The sequence below is a fragment of the Triticum urartu genome, chromosome 7 (assembly GCF_003073215.2).
Source record: "Triticum urartu cultivar G1812 chromosome 7, Tu2.1, whole genome shotgun sequence".
NCBI lineage: Eukaryota > Viridiplantae > Streptophyta > Magnoliopsida > Poales > Poaceae > Triticum > Triticum urartu.
The window spans coordinates 51,628,674-51,648,998 of record NC_053028.1 but is presented as its reverse complement, the minus strand read 5'-3'; the positions used below and the strand labels follow the sequence as shown (position 1 = coordinate 51,648,998).

The 20,325-nt window shown below is 45.2% G+C and overlaps 1 protein-coding gene across 1 annotated transcript; it reads left to right on the top strand.

The window, feature by feature from the left end:
• The first annotated feature begins 10,475 nt into the window (after nucleotides 1-10,475).
• On the top strand, nucleotides 10,476-18,419 carry LOC125521810. Its single transcript, XM_048686875.1, has 6 exons — nucleotides 10,476-10,774; nucleotides 11,393-11,494; nucleotides 11,592-11,754; nucleotides 11,830-11,888; nucleotides 12,053-12,257; nucleotides 17,994-18,419. Exons 2-6 carry the CDS (start codon nucleotides 11,393-11,395, stop codon nucleotides 18,122-18,124), a joined length of 660 nt encoding a protein of 219 aa, XP_048542832.1. The 5' UTR covers nucleotides 10,476-10,774; the 3' UTR covers nucleotides 18,125-18,419.
• Nucleotides 18,420-20,325: the final 1,906 nt, after the last annotated feature.

Here is a 20,325-nt window from a genome sequence, read left to right as displayed (position 1 = left end):
TCACCAGCGGCTTTTATATTGGACATCATGACCCGCCCTGGGGTAAATAGCCAGGGCATATGTTATCTACTTCTGTGCAGGGAGTATGATGAATATGATTCGTCTGACTGATAATGTTATGAGCAGAAACGACAGATTTTTCCATATCAAGGTCAGCGGTTTAAAATTGTTACGAAAGATAAAGATGCACGATGGCATGGCAGAACATGGTTTTCAACTAGCCTATTACAAGGCGTCATATGACCCAAAAGAATCAGTGTTTTTGCTGCGCACAATTGCTATGTGGCAGGTCGAGAGCTGGGACGTGGTTCACTAGCCCTGGTCTTGGCGTGTTGAAGGTTTCGGGTCTTCTTGCACCGGTTCTTTATCTTCTTGTTCACCCATTGGCTGGAAGTCAAATGTGGCCCAGTTGATCCCAGTCAAAGCTCTAAATACAACTCCATCATCTATAAGGCTTGACGGGTCAATATCAGGAGCGAAGGTATGCTTACGTGTTTCTGGGATAAGGTCCACGGTTTCATGAACCGGCGCCTTCACTTTAGCGTTTTTAGCATCATAAACCGGATGATACTTGGAGAGATCAGTTTCCTTAGCCAATTTGCTTGCCAAAGGACGCATCTCCCTTACTATACTGGTGAAGTCGTCGGCGCTGAAGGGAGACCCATCTTATTTTAAGCTAGGGAAATCGGTGGCTAGCTCTTCCGGGTCAAGTTCTGCTTGCCATGCCTTTGCCCGGCTCAGTGCGGTGATGGCACCGGCTCTGGTGGCTGATCGCTTTAACTCTTCAACCCTTTGTGGCAGCACGAACAACTTTTCTAACACTCCCTTGATGAGGGAAGGTGGTTGTTTCTCATGGGAGACAGCAGAAATAGCCCGTTGAGCACCAGTGTACAGCTGCTCCACAAGGGTATATACAGCTTTAAGACTTGTGCGCATGTCTTGACCCAGCTTGGAGCTTCTGGAGCCTGCATCAACAAAGATATTGGTAAACTGGCCAAATGATTGTGATACACTGATGATACAAGTGGACGTATTTTGTTACTTACCGAAGATGGCAGCTGTCATGTTATTGATTTGCTGCTTTAAGCCGGATAACTCATCAGTCATCGGCTTAGGAGCAGCCTCAACATCTTCTACTCTTTTTAATAGAGTTGTCTTCTCGGCCTCCCAGCCAGTTCTTTCAGTGTCGAAGTCCCTTTTCAACTGTTCAATATCTTCTCTGGTTTTGGATGTTCCGCCTCAGATCAGTGACTTGAGATTCCTTCATATTCAATTCAGTCTGTCACACAAAAATGAAGGTAGTATGACATTATGAGGATCATTTAATTTAAAATCCCAAGCATAATACAAGTATTTTACTTGGCACTTGGGGGCTAATGCATATTGCTCTTTTTGAAGACAATTCTATGATGAACCAGATAAATTTATATGATTAAAACCGGTTCATGGGGCTACATATTTGGATTTTATTCATAATTATGGTGAAAAGTCCCGGCTTAGACATGCTGATTAAGCCGGCCCTTGGGGGCTACAGTTGCCAAATTGAGCACTACTATTTGAAGTCCCGGCTTAACTCGTTAGTTTAAGCCGGCCCTTGGGAGCTACATGTGCGAAGTTAAGAACTACAATTTAAAGTCCCGGTTTCAGCTATGCAGCTTAAGCCGGCCCTTGGGGGCTACTCGTTTTGATTCTGCACCTACAACATGCTATGACAAGATTGATGAGGCTATCTAAAGTCTACGACATATTCAATTCTATCATATCCAGTAGACTTGGCGGCTGGCAGAGATATACTTATATGGAAAAGATTGTAGTGATTAACACAAAACGCTCCTTCATGAGGTTGACCAGGCCGGCCTCAAAGTCACGGCTGGTGTGAAGGTAGTTTAGATAACCTGAATGAATCTCTTGAGTACTGAAGTGAGCATAGCTTTCCAAGTCCAATTTCCACTTGCCTTTATCAACAGCGGAAAATTCTTCTTTGGCGTTGTGCTTGAATAAGACGGTGGGGTTGCCTGGTGCTATATAAGCCATCCCAGTAATCATTATATCTTCAGCCTCCTGAGCCGACTGAGCAGAACTAGGTGGCTTAGCATTCTCCAGGTCAACATTCATGGAGTCCATGGTGACATGGTGCTCCTCTGGTGGCGGATCATTCATGGCTGCTTCCGAAGTTTGATGCAAAGACTTGGAGATTGTCTGCTTCTCCGGGTTAGCAACCTTGGGATCTTCCGCCGGTTTATTAACCTTCAACTTCTTGTTGGGTTTGGCCATAGCACTGAAAGTAAAACACATGATGAGATTAGTATACCAATTGAGTAAGGTGTTAAAGCAAGCAGGCTTAAGTGTGCTCACCCAGGAACAGTCTTGAATAGAGGAACCTGAGTCCTAGTGGAATCACTAGATGAAGAGTGAGAGGTTCCCTAATAGTTTGAATCAGAAGGGTTAAGAGGTTGTCGAAAATGACCAGCCTAGGGAAAAGCTAAGTCGGAAATCTGTGAAACCTTTGGACGGCGCTTGCGAGGGGCCGGTGTGTTGGGTAAGCTGGAGGAGAGAATCCCACTACCGTTGTTCTGGGTTGTGCGGCAAGCTTCATGCTGCTGGTTCTTCAAAAGAAAGTTGGGATCCAGATAAGCTAAAGGGTGAGAAACCTTACTTTCCGGCTCGCTTGTCGAACTTTCTGCCTTGGAAAATGTTCTGAGCCGGAGGAGAGAATAATTACCTCTTCATCATCTGCATGGCTGGCTTCTGCATCATCCTGATAATGATCATTATCAATAAGATGTAAAAAAAAATTAGCCAAGGGAGTCAAGTTTTACCTCCGACTCATCATTATCATCCAAGTCAAATAACTCGAAGGGGTTGGTCTTCTTCTTGGCAGGCTTTTTAGGAGCCGTATTCATTGTCCGGGTCTTCTTTGACGGTTTGTCCTAAAGTTTCTTCTTCCAGAAAGAAGAGTCGGCCTGCAGCAATCACATGGCTAAGAAAATAATTCAAGGGAAGATGATTAAGTTGGAGATGGTTTAAATACTTACAGCTGGCGGCTTGTTGAGAACACAGAAAGGATTTAACCCTGTTTTGCTACAATATGCCAAGATCTCGTTCAGCAGGGATTTGGTCATGTCATTGATGTCTTCATCAGTTAGCTCTATGTGGCAGTGGCGTTGCGGATCTTTGACATCTCCAGTGTACTCGCACATTAAGCCGGATCGGCAGCTTAAGGGCAGAAATCTCCATGCAACCCAGCATCGGACTATAGGTCGATTCCAGTCAAACCGTTAGCCATTAAGGCTCTGATCTTTGAAAAGACGGGCATATATGTGGCCCATTCTTCTGTGCTAATCCGTTCTAGAAGAGGGTGCCTGTTGCTAAGCCGGTTTTCATGGTAACCCGACAGAGGATTTTCCCCTTCTGGAGAAGTATCTTGGGAGTAAAACCAAGTCTGGTTCCAGTCCTTAGGATGACTGGGTAGTTTGGCGGCGGGGAAGGTGGCTTCTTTGCGCCTCTGAATCCAAATGCCACCTAACTCTAGACTAAGCCCATCTATGAATTACGTCTGCCGGTTTAAATAATAAAATTCTTTGAAAAATTCTACAGTGGGCTCCTGTTGAAGGTATAATTTGCAAAACACTTGAAAGTTGCAGATGTTTGAAATGGAATTGGGCCCGATATCTTGAGGATGGAGCTTGAAAAAATGCAACACATCACGGAAGAATTTTGAGCGGGGTGGGGTAAAACCTCGGAGAAGATGATCAGTAAAGACAATCAATTCACCTTCCTTGTTCCCGGGAGGGGTTTCTATGCCTGGGACCCTCCAATGGATGACCTCTTTTTTTGCTAAGACGCCCGTTTGGACATACTCGTTCAATGTTTCCTCGGTAACCCGGGAGATGACCTAGTTGCATGAGGTGACGGTCTTGGCTTTAGACATTTATTGACTAAAAAGGAAAATATTGTCGGGTTAAGGATTGTGCTATTAAGCCAGCCAGTAATCAAAAAATAAGAGCTATCAAGATCGACATGATTAAGCCGGAAGACAGTACCGAGTTATACGGACGTAGAACGTATATTAGCGGCTTAACAAGGGGACTAATGCTATATGGTGGGCTACAGCTATCACATACGCCGCCTATATGTTTTCAGTACAACGTTTCCTATGAGCCGTCTATAAAATTTACAGGTTTATACGTGGATTTTTGCTAAGTGATGGACAAACAAGTTCTGCAGATTGGTTCTATGGTTTTGGATCTGCAGCAGTTCAGAAAATAAAGTAAAAAATTTAAACCTAAGGTGGCGGCAGCAGAAGAACTCATATGCTCAGATGGGATTTTGTTCAGAGAAGGTATTACTTGCGATTGGAAAGGGATGCTACAATGGCTACCGCACAACTTCAGTATTATGTCCAAATCAAACCACATGTTTGGGAAGGGAGGAATGAAGAACAGTGAAGAACACCGACGAACAACAAAACCCTAATGCAGATCTGTTATGGGAAAAAAGGAGTACTTACAGATGTTGATCAACAGCGGAGGCGCGCCGCTAATTTCTGGTATGCTCAGGTTGATGCAGTGGCCAGAGTTGAGGACGCTAGAGGAACACGGTGGCAGTGGAGCTCGGGCTTGCTAGGGCATCATGAGGAGGAAGAGGAAGATGAGGGGGCAGGGTAAAAAATGAAAAAGAAGGACCCCCCGTCCCTATTTATAAGGCAGTGGATAGATGGCATGCACGGGAATCGAGGAGGCCAAAAAATGATTATATGGCTATAAGGGCGCCTCGATTTTCGGAGGTTCATTAAAAAATCTGTTGAGATATTCTGGGTTTGCGTGTAATTAATGCGCCTGATGTCATGGCGGGTTACCATGGTTTTGTGAGCTGACGTCATGGCGGTTTATAACAAGTTCATGAAAGTTGACGATGGAAGACCCTGCTAAAGACAAGTGTTGAAGATTGATGTGAACAAGTTGAAATCAACTTGGGGCCTAATGTTCGGGATATAACTACTGCGAATGACCGGCCAGGAGGGGCCGGGTCATGCGACTGGAGGCTTAAGATGAAGAGGCCCAAGAATATATGAAGATGGGGGTTCGTAGAGCGAGCTTATTGAAGGCCCAAGACCCGGGGATGACTTGAGGCCCACGGGTGTGAGCTGCCATATGTTTAAACTTGTATTGTAAGGCAAGCTTAGTTAGATACCGAGTCGGACACATTTGTATGAGCCGGCCGTGATTCTATAAGCCACCAGGTATTAACCTTTATATAAAGGGGTGACCCGACGGCGGGTTAACTCAAGAAACAACTCATCGAGAACTAGGTCAGGCGTATTCGCTCCCTGGTAATTGAAACCCAAGCAATACAACCTAAAGCAAGAGTAGGCTTTTACCTCGTTGAGAGGGGCCGAACCTGGGTAAATTCTCTTTGTCCTTTGTCCTGTTTAACCTCTTGAAGCTAACCTAGTTGTGATGGCTCCACACCTAAGTCCTTTTGCTAGGGCATCTGCCGTGTTAAGTCCACGACACTCCCCATGAACAGGAGCTGAAGCGATAGTTGGAAGAACAGACGCACAGTTAGCAGTCGGGGTCGCCGAAGTGGCATGGCTTGTAGGGGTTCGCGGGGTGGCTTGGCGAGGTCACACGTGGCGGCGCCAATGGGGAGGCGGTGTAGCGGGGTCATGGCGATTCCGCCAGGATCATGTGGGGGCTGCTACCTCTTGAGCACTGCGTTGGTTTTTTCCTTGAAGAGGAAAGGGTGATGCAGCAAACACTACAAAAAAAGACACATCCGTGACATTTTGGGCCGAATGAATTTTTTTCTATCATACTTATTACACTTCTATGATGATAATTGTGACAAAACCCGTCATCATCATAGATAGATGTGGTGGGGTCCTACTTCTATGACAAAAAATCATGACAGGAAATGGGCTTTTCGTCCTGGGCGGGCCGGAGACGCAGCTGCATGACATTCTTTGGTCCGTCCATGACGGAAAAAACCGTGGTAGAAGCGAGGGCGAGGAAAATATTGGGGTGTTCTCGGTTACGGTGCGTGGTCGGGGACGAGCGATGCATGTTTCTCTCGTACACGCACGTGCGTGGGTGCGAGGCGTTGGGCTCTAACTGAACCCGAGCGAGGCGTTGGGCTCTAACTGAACCCGAGCGATTGCACTGCAGGCTACGCGTTACTGAACCCGAGCGATCGATCGATGGCTGTTAACTGAACCTGATCAAGCGATTCCTTCGCTACTGCTGCTAACTGAAGCCGGTCGATGCTGCCTCTGGATGAACAGTGAGCGTTGCCGGGGGGTTTGGATGAATAGTTCCCGGTGGGGGTGGATGAACAGGACCCCGTGGTGTTGCCTCTGGATGAACAGTGAGCGTTGCTGGGGGGTTTGGATGAACAGTTCTCGGTGGGGTGGATGAACAGGACCCCGTGGTGTTGCCTCTGGATGAACAGGACCCCGATCGATCAAGCCGGTTGGGGCTGGATGAACAGGACCCCGTGGAGGCCTGGATGAACAGGACCACCCCGTGGAGGGCAGGATGAACAGTAGATGGTGGAGGGCTGGATGAATAGTAGCCCGTGGAGGGGTGGTTGAACAGGAGCCCGTGGAGAGAGCTCGATGAACAGGAGCCCGTGGATGAACAGTCGCAGGTGGAGGATGGAGGAGGTCGACGGTGGATGAACTGTAGCCCGTGGAGGCTGGAGGGGGTCGACGGTGGAGATGAACAGTATCTCGTGGAGTCCCGTTTTGCGGTACGCCAGACCCGTCCCGATGAACAGGACCCCCGTTTCGACCGTAGCGCTCCAACACAAGTCTGTTTCCTCCGTTTTGCGGTATGCCACACCCCTCTCGATCAACGGGACCCCCGTTTCGACCGTAGGAGGTCCGTTTGCTCCGTTTTGCGGTACACCAGACCCCTCCCAATGAACAGGATCCCGTTTCGACCGTGGCCGGTCGAACACAAGGCCGTTTCCTCCATTCTGCGGTACGCCAGGCCTCGTTTCCATCGGCTGTTTCGTCCAAGCCCTCCCGATGAACACGACGACACATTCCGTTCCGACCCAGCCGGTTGGCTCCCTAAGAACATGACGACGGAGTTGTTTCTCCATTCCGACACAGCCATGTACACGAGCCCTGGCCGTATGTATGCGCGAGTAGGCATTCGAGACCCCGCCCGTATGTACGTACGTGGCCGTATTTACTTTCTTGCACCCTGGCCGTTGTACATATGTGTACATGCTACGTGCGCGCCTCTACTACAACACGTGTGTGCCTCTACATCGACCAGTATGTACGTACACGTTCGCGACCAGAATGACAACGCTACGTAAGTTTCGACCAGGTGGGTCCCGACTGTCAGGCACTTCCTTGCGTGCGAAGATGTAGCTGGTGGGTCCCAGCAGTCAGGGGGTGAATCATTTTTTTTACCCGGACGCACTTCCTTGCATGCGAAGATGTAGCTGGTGGGTCCCAGCAGTCAGGGGGAAACGTTTTTTCGCGAAATACGGTGGCCCGTCCGGTGGGTCCCCGCTCTCAGGTGGAGGAATAATTATTTTGCGCGTAATAAGGAGGCACTTCCTTATTGCGATCGTGGACCCAGCTATCAGCCTCTCCATGTACAGTACTCTTCCGATGGAAGTTGGTCGTTGACCACATTGACCACGCCGCGCCGAGAGCACCAAGGCGGTGGACGACAGTGAGGCCTAGGAAGGGGACGATGCAGAGCCAGGGAAGACGCGGCAATGGATGCCCACGCGGAGAGGAGTACGAGGGTTCATTGGTTTGGCTGCGGTGTGAGGCTACCGTCACCGCAGAATAACAGGGGGTGTGGGTGAGTAGAGGGATGGCCTGGCCAGCGGTGGGAGTAGTAGGGGGCGGTGAGGCCTCCGCGGCATCACAGCCGGCCACGGGAGGCAGGAGCACGGGGCACGACTGGCGCTGGTTTGGGCGGCTGGAGCAAGAAGACCAGAGGTTGAAGAAGCACTACGGCCGTTGGATGGGCATCGTACGGTCACTGGAGCTATAATCGTGCATATTGACTAAGTTGACAAAGCCCTCTGTCCCCATCAACTTAGTAGGCCCACAAGTCAGCCTCCCACTATATTGGGTCCCAGCTAGCAGGGGGAGTATTCATTTTTTTGTGCGTAATAAGGAGGCACTTCCTTCCGTGTGAAGATATAGCTGGTGGGTCCGAGCTGTCAGCGGCGGTAACTTTTTTTCGCGAAATACAGAGGCCCTTTCGATGGGTCCCAGATGTCAGGTGGAGGAATCATTATTTTGCGCGTAGTAAGGAGGCATTTCCTTGCGTGCGGCCGTGGACCCAGTTGTCAGCCTCTCCACGTACAATCCACTTCAGATGCATGTCGGTCGTTGACCATGTTGACCAGGCCGCACCGAGAGCACCAGGGCGGTGGACGACGGCGAGGCCTAGGAAGGGAACGACACGGAGCCAGGGAAGACTCGGCAGTTGTTTCCCACGCGAAGGGGGGTACGACTGTACGAGGGTTTACTGGTTCGTCTGCCGTCGCCGGAGAATAACAGCAGGTGTGGGTGAGTAGAGGGATGGTTAGGCCAGAGATGGGAGTACGGTGGGGCGGTGAGGCCTACGCGGCAGCACAGCCAGCCGCGGGGAGGAGAGAGCAGGCAGTCCCGCCGGCGCTTGTTTGAGCGGCTGGAGCAGGAAGAGCAGAGATCGAAGAAGCACGACGGCCGTTGGATGGACATCCAACAGTCACTGCTTGTGCATCAACCTTTTTTTTTAGGAAAGCCTCAAATCTGTGGAAAACATCATACAGCCCATCTGCCATTATTTCTAATAATTTACAGCCCATTTGCTAATTCTTAAGGTTTTTTTGGAGCACATATTCTTTTTGTTAGCATTACAGCCCATATTGTGGCCACGGTTAAAAAATTATACAAAATTTTGCATATTTCGGTGCGGTCCGAATTGTTTTTAATCCCGAAATTTCGAGTCACGTTCAAACTGATTTTAAAAATAAATATATATCAATATAAAATCCAACAAATTGTCCACGCATAAAAATCAATGCAATTTAAAATCTCAAAATGAAAAAAAAAGAAATTTGAAACTAATTGTCGGTTTGATGTGTTTTAAAAATATACAGCCCATTTCTCATTATTGATAGGCCATTTTCTCGACCAGTCGAATGAAAGCTCTCCTCGACTTGAAAGATTTGCAGCCCAACAGGCCTGACAAAGCGACTTACTTGGCAAATCACAAAAAAACTGGGTTGTGGCCGTGGACCCAGCTGTCAGCCTCTCCACGTATAGTACTCTTCCGATGGAAGTCGGTCATTGACCACATTGACCACGCCGCGCCGAGAGCACCAAGGCGGTGGACGACGGTGAGGCCTAGGAAGGGGACGACGTGGAGCCGGGGAAGACGCGGCAGTGGATGCCCACGCGGAGAGGAGTACGAGGGTTCACTGGTTTGGCTGCGATGTGAGGCTGTCGTCGTCGCCGCAGGGCCTGGCTAGCGGTGGGAGTAGTAGGGGGCGATGAGGCCTCAACGGCAACACAGCCGGCCACTGGAGGCAGGAGCAGGCGGTCTCTCCGGCGCTGGTTTGGGCGGCTGGTGCAAGAAGAGCATCGATTGAAGAAGCGGCAGGACCGTTCGATTCAAATCCAACGGTTACTGCTACTAGAATCGTTTGTTGACTAAGTTGGCAAGCCCTGCGTACGCGTCAACTCATAGTAGGCCCACAGGTCAGCCTCCCAACCGGTGGGCCCCAGATGTCAGTGGAAGGAATCATTTTTTTCGCGTAATAAGGAGGCAGTTGATTGTACAACTCTGTCAGTAAGACCCTGTTACTACTGTTGATGACATCCCGGTAACCGTCGATGGACGAGAACTTTGCCTATTGGTCTGCCTCGTTACTGCGAGCAGGAAAATGGTTCCCTTCGTCCCTCACCCTTGATACCAACATTGTTGCCAACATTACTGACAGGCTATCCTTTGACATAGCGCTGCTGCTCCGGCTCCCCGACCGACCTGCTCGGTGAGCTCCTCTGGCGCGCCGCCTCCCCACGGTCGCCTGGGCGGCGATGCAACTCCTCTGCTCCACCTAAGAGACGAGGAAAAGGGGATCAGGATAAGGTTTTTTTTAGAGAAAATGATAACGAAGCGGTCGGTTGATTTCAGACCTTGTCAGTTTTTTTTTTGCGGGTAGACCTTGTCAGTTAGCGCGTGCGCTCAGCGCGAGGAAATTGTGCAGCTGCACGATTAAGTATTTGGATACTTTATTAGTAGGTAGGTAAAGAAACCCCTAAAAAAGGTAAAAGAAGGGCCTATCCCTCAGCTTAAAATTGCAGACAAAATGGCCTTCGGCCCGAGAAAATGATTGGTCCGGCCCAAGAAAATGACTGGTCCGGCCCAAGAAAATGATTGGTCCGGCCCAAGAAAATGACTGGTCCGGCCCAAGAAAATGATTGGTCCGGCCCAAGAAAATGACTGGTCCGCTCTGTCTCCCGACGCTCGATTTCCCCCCCTCGAGGGTTTCCTCCGCCGCCAGGTTGCAGCCCCTGCGTCGCCCGTACCTCTCCTACTCCCTCCGACGACCGGCGCCATCCCCGCCACCCCGCAGGAGCCGGCGAGCGCGGCCCCACGCTCCCATCTCGCCGGCACAAGCATTCATCCGTCCCGCCTCCTCCCCCTCCCGACGGCCCCGACGCGCCCATCCCGCCGGCCACCCCCTTCCTCCGCCGTCCCCAACGAGCCGATCCCGCCGGTCGCAGCTCTTCTTGCACCGCTTCCTGGTGAGCCTCTCGTCCTTCGGTTTTTGTTCTGTTCTGGTTCCTCTCCTGTACATGGAACGATGGAAGTTGGATAAGATGGATGTATGCAGATGCTTAGTACATGATTTGCGTGATGGATGGATCAATGGGGCTAGGTTTTTCGTAGATGGATGGATGAATGGACATGTAAATTATTATTTTTGGTTACTGTGAATGCTCAATGCAACTGTAAAGGGAATATGGCTTGTTTAAAAAAAAATATTGTGATTACTCAATGCAACTGCCAATGGTTCTTTCTTGCTTCTGCTGTGTGCTAATTTGAATGCTATTTTTAATGTGAATGCAATCGCCAATGGTACCGTCAACACTCAGTTTTGGAATCAAAAGCTGAAAAGAACTGTGCCTGGTTCTTCTTCCAGAAACCTAGTTTTGCATCCAGCTTTTACTGCTCCACTCGCTAGCAGTTTCTTTAGTGTACCATCAAAGAAATTGTCATCTGATTCATGTCCTCATCCTCAGTTCCACCATCTTTGCTACTGATATGGCAACATTGTAACGAATTCTTCAAATTTGTGTGTCATCTGAAACAAAGCTAACTTGTTCCAATCTTTTGTGACATTTTCCGTTCTCCTTCTTTAGATGGCGTCATGCGAAACCTTGAGGGCAAGACCTCAGAGATATTTCCCACAGATTTGTCTGACATATGACCATATGGAGCATATGGTGAAGTTTCATGGCCGGGTTAGTCTCCCCCTCCTTTGATTTAATCTTCATTTGTGGACATTGATTTGAATAATTGAATCTGGACTGAAGCCTGTCTTTCTATTTCTTTTTGCAGACTGCTGGTCTCAAGAGGTCTGAAGAAGTGGAGGACTATTTTGATATTCAGTTTCTAACTGCTGAAGACGCCAACCGTGCCTTTAACCATCTCAAGGGCAAGGTACCAAACATGGAGTTCAGTTGGGCGCCGAGGAACATTATCAAAGACAAGCCACCAACTGGTATCAAGAACATTATCAAGAACATCTCGATTGCTCATAAAAAAAATCTTCTTCTCATCCTGTTTTTCCATGTAGGAGTGGTGGATACTTCATTCGTCCCACCAAAATGTGATCTCGATTGCTTTAGTGAGCTGGTAAAATATTCTAAAGATCTTTCCTACCTGAGTACAACTTGCTACTTGAAGACATTTATTATCCGCTAGGTTTTCCTGCCATGTTGTATTAAGCATATGTATTATATCCATGTTTACTTAAGTTAATTGTTGTAGCTAATAAAAAGATGTTTACTTTTGTGCAGCCTTCCCTGCCCATTCCTGCCAATCAGCCATTCCCCACATTCTGGAAGTTGCCGCCTCCACAGCATAAACGGAAGAGAGGTCGACAGTCTCCAGAGCCTCCACGTTCCGCAGAGCGGTATCCCCCAAGTAGTGTTCAGATGGATGAAGTCGACCCACGCCCTCCATTCACAGCGCGCTACTGGGCGCAACTTCGTCCGATATACAGTAAGTTGTCGCAAGTAATTTTAATTATCCGTTTGGTCTATATCTCGGTACCTAACAGAATAGACGAGAAATGAGAATGTTTGAGTAAACATTTGGTACAAAAGAAAATTGAGGGGCACCCTGTAGTGAACTACAGAGCATTTACCTTGCCAAAAAGACAGTTGCATCTAGTCAGTAGGTTAGTTACTTAGTCGTGCATACTTTGAGCAAAACATCGAGTTAGTACTTTGAGCATACTTTCTCATTTCCAAAAATTTTATTATAACCTTCAAGGTTAACCTTCAAACCTCATTCCGGAAGTGAGTTGAGCATAGCTTATAACTTTCCCAATTCCGTGAGTGTATCCAAATTCCATAGACATGTTGAACATAGCTTATAACCTTCAAGCCTGAGTCCAAAAGTGAGTTGGGAAGGTTATAAGCTATGTTCAACATGTGTTTGCCTTAGTCGTGCATACTTTGAGCACCTGATGGAATTGCAAGCCTTGTCACCATGTAAAATCATGATATTTGATCAATGCTGAATCCTACAAGCTAAGTTAACCGGATACTTCTGAAAACTGCCGTATCAGGCATATCGGAAACTCGGATACGTTTTGATACTTCTCAAAACGTATCGGACATGTATCTCCCTATTTTCTGTTTTTCAAATAAATAAATAAAATTCGGATACTTTGGGGATACCTGTGGGATACCTCATGGGCATGTGAAAAGCCTATCTATCCATACCCACGACAGCCACCTCCCTTTTCTCGCCTCATTCTTCCCCACCTCCAGTGCCCAAATGTGACCGATCCTACTCTTCGGCAGCTTCAAATAGAAGTTGCAGCAGCTGAAGGGAACTAGGATCATACTAATGGTGCATTTTCCATGCTTCTATCACCTTATTAGTATTCTTAAGCTGTCATTTTCATATAATCATTATTTCCTATATTTTTTTCAAACCGGGTTCAGGCACAACACATCATGTCAAAACCGGGATTTGACCGAGGAATACCACTAAGAGGGAGTAACTATACCTGGTCTTAAAGAGTTGAGGGACGAAGGTTACACCAACAAAAAGTTTAGGCACAAAAGCCACACTTCGCGATTAGTTGAGGGACGAAAAATGCACTTTTCTCTAATTCTTTTTCTGGTGCTCTTTATATTACCTTGACAGTTCACTTGATTTATCAAAAATGAATAGATTGGAAGGTTCTCAACAAAAATAGACCCAGAATGAACACATTAAAAAGCTAACAAAAAATGTATTGGCTAGTTCACTTGATTTATCAGGCCGAAATATATACACGTAGCTAGGTTGTCTTAATCGTGCAATGTTAATTAGGTGCAATACCACGTAACTTATAATAGCCGGACATCCCGCATCATGGGACCACATGAAGAGCACAGATGAATGGTAAATAATTCGAATCTAATGTCAAGTCACGAGAGTAGGCTTTCCATCAACCACTTTCTCTTGAAGCTGAGCTGAATCTGACACCAGTTGGCCGGAGAGCCTGGCTGTGTCTATCAGATAAACAAGCAACTGCCAAAATGCGTTGTTAGTTGTCCAAATCTTCATTGGTTAAATGTCTTCCGATCTTCCGATTACTTCTTAAAAAACTCGATGGTTTAACTAACCTGAAAAAAATTGGACAAGGGCGATGACGGCATGGATCTGATTACGCTGACTAATTAACTTAACCATTTCGCAATTTTTCTTAACTTAACCAAAGTGCGCGTGTTATTCTAAAAGCAAGTACTATAACAAATGAATTGAACCCGTCTGCTTATTTAAACTTTGAATCGCAAATTTAAAACAATCTTAATTTTCTAAGGCTATGAAAAGGCAGGGTCTGGGCAGGGGAGACCCTGATCTGCCTCTGCCGGCCGCCACCGCAGAAACCCAGGGCTGGTGAGGAGCCACTCCTGCAGCGCGTGCCAAGGGCCAGGCGCCGCTGCTCGCTCGACGATCCTGACGGCGACGCCCGCAGGAGTCAGAATCGGGGTCAGTAGAACACGAGAGGAGCATTTCCTGCTTTCTCCTGCACATTTTAGGTTTTTAGTATCTGAGGGTGATGCAGCTATCACAATGAAGTGACAGATGTGGCACAGAAATCTTGCTCGCTGTCCTGATTAGGTGTTATCCTTTCCCTTTTTAATCACACTGACCCAACTCTTTTGGCCTAATTAGGAGACCGACTGGCTGCAGGCTTGTCCGTTTGTGGCCATATATGAATATTAATGCAAGTGTCACGTAATCTAATTGCCAAGTGTTGTACGGATGAGCCCCTAAAAAAAGTGTTGTATGGATGAGTACGTGAGAAGATACAAGCAATCAATGATTTTTTTTGTCTTATATAATCATGGGGATAAAAACGTCGTCCATCGATCTGCATGGGCTTACGTGAACCTCACACCAACATGATAGATCGTCATAATTATATCATATGCTCCGGAAAAGGGAACATCCTTTATCATCATGCCTATGATGCGTGTGATGGGTCAATTTGTGATGTCTCTGCAGTTATACATAATAACTAGCAGGCAGAGACGCAGCAACACGCCGCGCCTGTCAGGAAGCCTGAGATTGTCTTTGTTATTTTCTTTGATGGAAGAAAATTTAAATAGTTTGCTCAGAATACAGTTGACTGTGTGGAAGTTTTTGATCAAAACAGTTCATTTCAATGCAAACTTCAGTACAACATTTTTCGGGCAGAATTGATGTAAACCCAAATAAATCTCTATCCAAAGCCCTAACTTTTGCTTTGCAACATCAATCGCTGGAATAAACTTTCCAGCCACCTACACAGACACAAAGGAAGCTGCTAGCCTAAGCAGTACACACAGTGCTAAATTCTGAAGCTTATACTCCACATCCACAGTAACCTTCTTCGATTCTATTTAGTACCACGAATGCACCTAAGGTAAAACATAGGATAAGGTGAACTTGTAACCTGCAGGTACTCCGAACATGGATCACTGTTCTTAAAAAAAATTAATGCGAGAGCCTCAGAACACACACATAGGACTACATGTAAAGAAGATTGCCAATTAGAGTGAACAAATCTACTGGCCTGGTGCATGCTATTGGCTAACACCTACTTGGGATCGACGAATAGCAGTCTAGACTTATACGTCATGCAATTTCTGAATAAGTAGGAGGATAATCTCAAATGATTCAATTGAAGCTTTGATCACAAAAAGAACAAAAGATAACTTATGTTCATAGTTCTGCGATCATTAGGGCTACCATATGCTGAACTCAGACATATCAAACATATGTAATATCTGTAAGCTTGAAATTTATGTCGCTTATATGTTGTGGACGCTTTGGCATTTACAGAATAAAGGTGAGGGCAACACCCATTCTTAGATCATGGCATTGGCATAGCTGCAAGATATCAACAAATCAGAAGGGATATCGATAGAAAATATGGACTTAACACAACCCTTTTTCCAAAAAATAGAAATATGAAGACTTGATATGTGAGAAATTTTGAAAACTAAATATGTGAGAAATTTTGAAAACTCGCAAATTTTTTCTGCGGAACAAAATATTCTTAATCCAAAAATTAGTAGCCATACTAAAAAAATTTAAAAATAAATTAGTACTATGTCATGTTAAATCCAATGAAATACGTATAAGATATTAGTGAAGAATAAAAACAAAAAAAGAAACTAATATCCCATTTGCTATAAATTTTTTTGGAACTAGCGGAGTTACCCGCGCATTTGCGCGGCTAGATACATAAATAAATTATTATAAATGTTATTTTAGGTTTTGACATAGGTTTCAATACATAGCTTTGAAAATATTTATTTTAGCAATTGACATATTCTTAGATCATATGCCAGTTCGTATTGATAGTTTGTTTGCCTTGACTACGTACCTGTTGTCGAAGTTGTTGTGAAAAACTGAGACTAAGTTTAGATGGTAGAATGCATTCTAATTTCTTAAAAAGAAATACCACGATCTATATGTTGAAGAATAGCTCGATTTATGAAGCAATTTCTCTTGTAAACATGATGAATCATTTTTGTCACTACTCTTATTCCAAGTATTGTAATATAGTTGTCGGCTATAAATTAAATTTAGATTTATTTATAAACACGACTCTTGGTTGATACCAATCCATTTACCTAGCGGATGCTTGATGAGTATATTGACATGGGTGTTATCAGAATGACATAATTATCAAATGCATTTTAATTGCACTACATACCATGTACATCCGTACGTTCGCAAGTCGATGCACATTTGAAATTCATGTCATATTTAGTATACTGTCATAGCCTCTCACATATATCAAACAGAAATATTTTCGCAAACAATATTAATGTACTTTCTATAAATTCCATTTCACTCGCTCCTATCATCAGTTTCTTTTCTTTAGCACATATGTAATAGTTTCTTACATCTTTTGCTGATAATATTTAATCCGTTCGTATCATATGCCACTTTCACATGTATTGCATTCAAAATATTTGCAGCAATACTTATTTTCGGGCCAAACATATGCACATTATTTCAATTTTGTTGTGTATTAGGCATAATGACCACTCGCATGGATTCTATCTATTCTACCTAGGATGTCTTAATATATGCATGTTACTGTATTTTTGAAGCGGTCTAGAGAAGAGAAGCTATGACGTGTTGAAAAAGGTTTCCCCTGCTGTTATAGTAATTCGCATGCTCCCTCTCTCTCAGTTTACAGGGCGTGCGCGTACCCCTAGGTCGTCAGTTTACAGGGTATTACAAAAAATATATCAATATAAACTTTAGATGTTCTATTTTCAAACGGTATAAGTTTTGTGTTATATAGTTTATATTATGGTGATAAAATTGGCAACCTAGGTATACGCGTAGGACTTGTAAACTGAGACGGAAGGAGTATGTACATGTTCGGCCCATGAGAGCATGTGCAAATTTTCATTAAAAAGAACACTTTTTACAGTGTAAAAATTACAAAAGTCATTCTTCTGATAGAGTTTTGCAATCACTAATTTATTCTTAATACAATGCATGAAACATTTACATATAAGATTTTGTAGTTTAGTCTCCTTTTATAAATTTATTGTTGCTCAAAACGTTGTTGTACTGCTCCGTACACACAAAATGCCCAGACCTATTTATTATTTTTATGGAAGCTATTTAATATGTCAATGTATTTAGCGTTAATTGTGCCCGTATAGCCAGCCCAAACAGTCCCTTGTGGCCACACACATCATCCAACTAAATGATTTTTCTATTTCTCTCTCTCCTAATTCCTTGCATCGATAGTGTCCACTCAAAATCAATCATTGACCGTTGGTTTGACAGGGTGATAGTATTGGATACGGAACCATCTTTCATTGTTTTTTTCTTTGCGAGTGGATTCTGATTGTAAGGTCTAAGCGTAACGTGGCTGGCTTCTTTTTCCTCTTCTATTAAAATTCTATAACAAACACTTAGTACATGCCTTTTTTTCTCAGGAATATTATTTATTTAGCCTGTACGTGTGCTTCTCATCCACACGATCATGATTGCATTATTCCATCGTACATGTACGTGACAGATTTCCCATATGCAAATTTGTATGTAACGTAATATCTTTAAATCTCAGCCGTTTAGATCAAAAAATTGATGGCCTGGATCATTTAATCTCTGTGGATGAATGTGATGGCTTATTTTGCTCTTATTGTAGTTATATAATAGATTTTCAACCCCTTTTGATATTACTTTTAACAGACACTAACCATACTTTTTGGCCAGGCCAGAATGCATCCCTCCTTGTCTTGAAAGATTTGCAGCCTAATAAGTCGGAGAAAACAAATAGGCCTAGCTTGGGTATTCTTCAAAAAGAAATATTGGGCTACCTATTTTCTCAAAGAAAAAACTGCTAGGCTGGTCATGTTGTTAGACGGGCCACAGAGACCGCACAACCCAGTTTATAGCCTGCTCCTCCGAATTACTACTAAAAAAAGTTGTGCAATTCTGTCGTTAATTGACTATACGTTAAAAATGATGTGGGTCCCAAATATCAGTAGGGTGGATTAGAGTAAAAAAGAGCGGTTCATCTGAGTAATAAAATAGGCGCTTGCTTGTGTTCGGGAGTGGACCTGGTGGGTCCGTACTGTCATACTCACAACTACAGTCCTCTCCCGATTCACTATGTTGACAGGGACCGTTTCAAAAAAAACTATGTTGACAGGGCCGGACGGCGGCGCCGCGGAGAGCGCACCAAGGCGGAGGATAAAGTGCTGTCGCCAATGTGCTGGGCTGGGTTGGATATTCTTATTGAAAAATAAAAATGGACCGTGACCTGTTAAATCGTGAATTGAAAGATCTGGTGCATGAGCATTTAGCTTTATTTATTTACTTATTTATGTTTAGGGGACCATGACCATGTACCTGGGTCGGATTCATGTGAGAGCCTCCCTTCCAGTTAATTATGGGCTTCTCTATTGGGCCTTCATCAGTGGGCTGCATGTTATCAACAAGTGCAAAATGTGTTCTATACGAAAAATAGTATGCGCTACGTATGATACGGGGCACTAAAGGATCGAACCGTGCAACGACTTCCAAAACATTGTGTTTGTCGTTCTAACAACACATTTATTCAATCAACAGACGAAATATACTACTGATTGTACATTGAAAACAGCAGCAGCAGCAGCAACCAGAGCTGGGGTGCAACAGAAGCAGTAAGCAGGCCAGAAGAGTGAAGACGCAATTCTCTCTTCCAAACCAAACATCAGCTATCATTACAAAAGGGCTACCAAAAAAGAACAAGTGTATGCATCAAACTAAATAAAGATCCTACTACACCAAGTGTACACATCTAACTAACTGGCTCAGTTAGACGTTACTATTTATTAAGCTGTGGAGATTGGCTGACGGCTTGAACCAGATGGGTGCCTGACGGGGGAAACTCTAGCCAGCAGGTCGAAGTCTGATATTTGCGACCCTCTCTCCTACTTTGGGCTGCAGAGCGTGGTGGCACATATCAGGGTATGGTGCATGCAGAGACGCATGGTACGATGTGTACACACAGTTTTGCCTGATGAACGAAACCGTGCTGCCATCATGATCCTTATCGTCGGTTATCTCCTAGTTAATCAGATAATTCAGTCCGACAAACAGAGAGCGTGTACCAAGACGACTTACCAATCTCCAGTCAAAAATTCCTGAAGGCCCAGAGAAGCTGGGATCTTGCTCAAAGACCTTGCAATGACTGTGATTGTATTCCGCGAAACAACACGTCCGGTATGTGCGAACGATTATCAATCGTTCGTCGTCGTCTGATCATGCCAGGAACCACCTGCAACTGCCATGCCGCTTTTCTTTCAAAGGTTTTGGGATTAGGAAGGGTAGGGACACCAGGCGGCCTACAACATCATATCAAGTTGGAGTCAAATAATCCTGAAAAAAAAGTTGGAGTCAAATAAAAAAGGGCTCTTGATGTAGTCAATCTTAAGAACAGCATGTTATGAGTATGAATATTTTTTCAGTAAATGTTGACAGTAATATAAGCAAGCCATCATGATATCATAGGAAAGTAACATACTGATGTAACAGCCGTTTGTAGCGATGACTGGAGTAGGCCAGCAATACGTCCAGCCATAGAAGGAGTCGACAACGTAAATGAAGCCCTTGTGTTCAATGGCATCAGAGAACCATGGAGGATGTATGATCCTGCGATGGACGTGCAGATTTATCCACTTACCGCAGTGACCTATCAGATAGGCGAGACCACGGTTGAAGAACGCAATTAGCCTGAAGTCTTTATAATTCGCAGATCTTGTGGGCACTTGGCAGATTACAACCTTGAGCAAATCAAACTTGGTATCATGTTGGCTACTATAAGATTCCGAGTATTCTGGGCCGCGGTGCCAAAGCAGTGCAGTGTTAATCGAAGGAAGGGGGATCAATCGCCGAGTGTAGACCTCCACGAGCATCCAGCTACCGCGACCGTCGACGAGCACCATCCAAGACGTGTTCATGCCGACCCAGTACATACTGTTAATGTAGTTGAGGGTGACGGGGATCGGATCGCAGTCAAGGGGGTTGATGCTCGCCACCCTACGATCGTTATGCTGCGTGA